The sequence below is a fragment of the Arachis ipaensis genome, chromosome B04 (assembly GCF_000816755.2).
Source record: "Arachis ipaensis cultivar K30076 chromosome B04, Araip1.1, whole genome shotgun sequence".
Classification (NCBI taxonomy): Eukaryota; Viridiplantae; Streptophyta; class Magnoliopsida; order Fabales; family Fabaceae; genus Arachis; species Arachis ipaensis.
In genome coordinates, this window is record NC_029788.2 from 111,298,621 (window position 1) to 111,300,987 (window position 2,367).

Genomic DNA, 2,367 nt, shown 5'->3' on the forward strand with positions numbered 1-2,367 from the left:
AAAATACCACATATTTTTTTATATCTAAAATAATTTCTGTTAAAATCAAATGATCTTTAATAATTTTTTTTAAATTATTTTTTTTCCATCTTTAACGTCATTATCAGTTTATCACCATCGTAAGTAATTGTCACTTCCACTATGACACTTACCTAGCAATTATTTAGAAAACAATATTTAGGGACTAATTTAAAATAGTTAAAGACAATTTAAAAAAATTTTAAAAATGATCATTTTAATTTTCAATTCAAATGTTACTAACCAAAACTAAATTAATAACTCTAGCAAAAATATAAAAAGTCTTGAACTGCTTGCCACTTGATCCACTAATTTGGTGCCCTTAAACAAATCATAAATTATTTTGTATCTTCTCATCTGCTGAGCATAAAGCCTTGAACCCCTTAAGACCAACATATAAATTGCATTTCAAACTTATATAGGAACCAAACACATCATCAACCCCCCCCCTCCTCCTTTGAATCTCGTGAGTGTGTGTGTGTGTTGCATTACTTTGTTAAGGTTAATTAGTTTCTTCCATTAACAAGAAAGGAACATATTATTTCTGAGAGAAACTGGGAGAATCAAACCTGAATTGTAGCAGCACAAGAACGGTCCCCAATTAGGATAACAACAACTTTTCTTTTCAATACCCTCAATTTTCGAGTTTTTTAATTTTGATATGGGGAAGGTGCTGGTGTTTCGCAGAGTTATGGGGTTTTGGGGTGTTTGACGGAACTGTGACGGCATTGATGAAGAAATCGGTGGCACCGATGGGTGGGACGGAAATCGGTGGGACCGATTACTGCACTCTTAGCTAACGTCTTCCAGCACCCACAAATCGGTGGCACCGATTTAATACCCCTTAGCCTCTCCCTCGCACAAATCGGTGGCACCGATTTCTTCCTCCTCGAATCGGTGCCTCCGATTTCTTCCCCCAAAATTTCAAAAAAGCAACGCCGTCATAACAGTGTAAATCACCCGTAATCATCATATTCCAGCATAACTCACACCCCCAAATCATATCTAAAAAAATCAGCCTCAATTTTCACCCTTCATTTTCCTTATCCTATTCTAATTCTAAATTCTCAAAAACAAAAGACAGAAACAGATGCTTTTCCTATTGTTCATTGTCTTTTTCTAATCAGAATCTCTTCTCGTCACACACTTCAGAGTAGTAGTACCCAAAAACCAAAAACTCTGAACCCAAAAAACAAAAAGAGACTCCATTGAAATTTCTTCTTATCACTTCACTAAAAGAGGAAACACCCCATTAAAATTCTCAGCAAAAAGCTTCAAACTTTAATAAGAAAGAAGACAAATTCCCACTACAAACTATGCAATTGCAACGGCGTGTTCTCGAAACAGGGTTAAGCATTTCACCATCTTCTTCATCATCTTCTTCTTCTTCGATCATCAATGAAGCGAACTTCGACACCAACATGGTGATAATCCTGGCGGCGCTAATGTGCGCACTGGTGTGCGCCTTGGGTCTGAACTCCATAGCACGGTGTGCGCTCCGGTGCGGACGGAGGCTGACGGCGGAGCAAGAGGCGGAGAGGCTGGCGACGACGGGGCTCAAGAAGAGCCACCTGAGGAGGATTCCCGTGGCGGTGTACGGCTCCGGCGAGAATATTCCGGCGACGGAGTGCCCAATATGTTTGGGTGAGTTCGAGAGAGGGGATAAAGTTAGAATGCTTCCTCAGTGTAACCACGGGTTTCACGTGAAGTGTATTGACACGTGGCTCGTTTCGCATTCGTCTTGCCCTAATTGCCGACACTCCTTGCTTGAGAAGCCTAAGGTAAATAATAGTGGTTCTGCTTCTTCAGGTGGTGGTGACGGCGGCGGTGGTGGGGGAGGCGGGGGAGGAAACATGGTGATCGTCCTCGACCGGGCAAGTTAATACTTATTACAAACATTTGACAATCAGACTCGGCTCGGATCGGCTCGGCTCAACTCGCCTCCATTCTGCATTTGTGGTTGGCTCTTTGAACGTGATGGTGTTTTTAAGGAACGCAGGCAAGTTAGTTATTGCCAGAGGAAAATGTGATATAATTTCAGAGACATGATATTAAATTCAGTAGACTTTTTATACATCTCTCTTATATCATTTGTTTTTATGATATAACTTCATACAGATTATGATAGCTTTAGATAATATGAGTAGTTTTTGTAATTTGATGAGTTAATAATTGGTTGTGAATATGAAGGAAAATTCAAAACACAATGAGGATACAAAGAGCAAAGGATAGTGTTTGCTGTTTGGTGAAGGGAGTTGGGATTACAGGGGCAAGCTAGGTTGAAGTTGAGAGAAGGGTTAGAAATTAATTTTATAATAAAAAAGAGTAAATTAAAAATTTTAAGAAGGC

At 39.5% G+C, this 2,367-nt stretch overlaps 1 protein-coding gene across 1 annotated transcript; it reads left to right on the plus strand.

Moving 5' to 3' along the window:
• LOC107637942 (RING-H2 finger protein ATL74) lies at nucleotides 1,043–2,118 on the plus strand. Its single transcript, XM_016341174.2, has one exon. It carries the CDS (start codon nucleotides 1,335–1,337, stop codon nucleotides 1,899–1,901), a length of 567 nt encoding a protein of 188 aa, XP_016196660.1. The 5' UTR covers nucleotides 1,043–1,334; the 3' UTR covers nucleotides 1,902–2,118.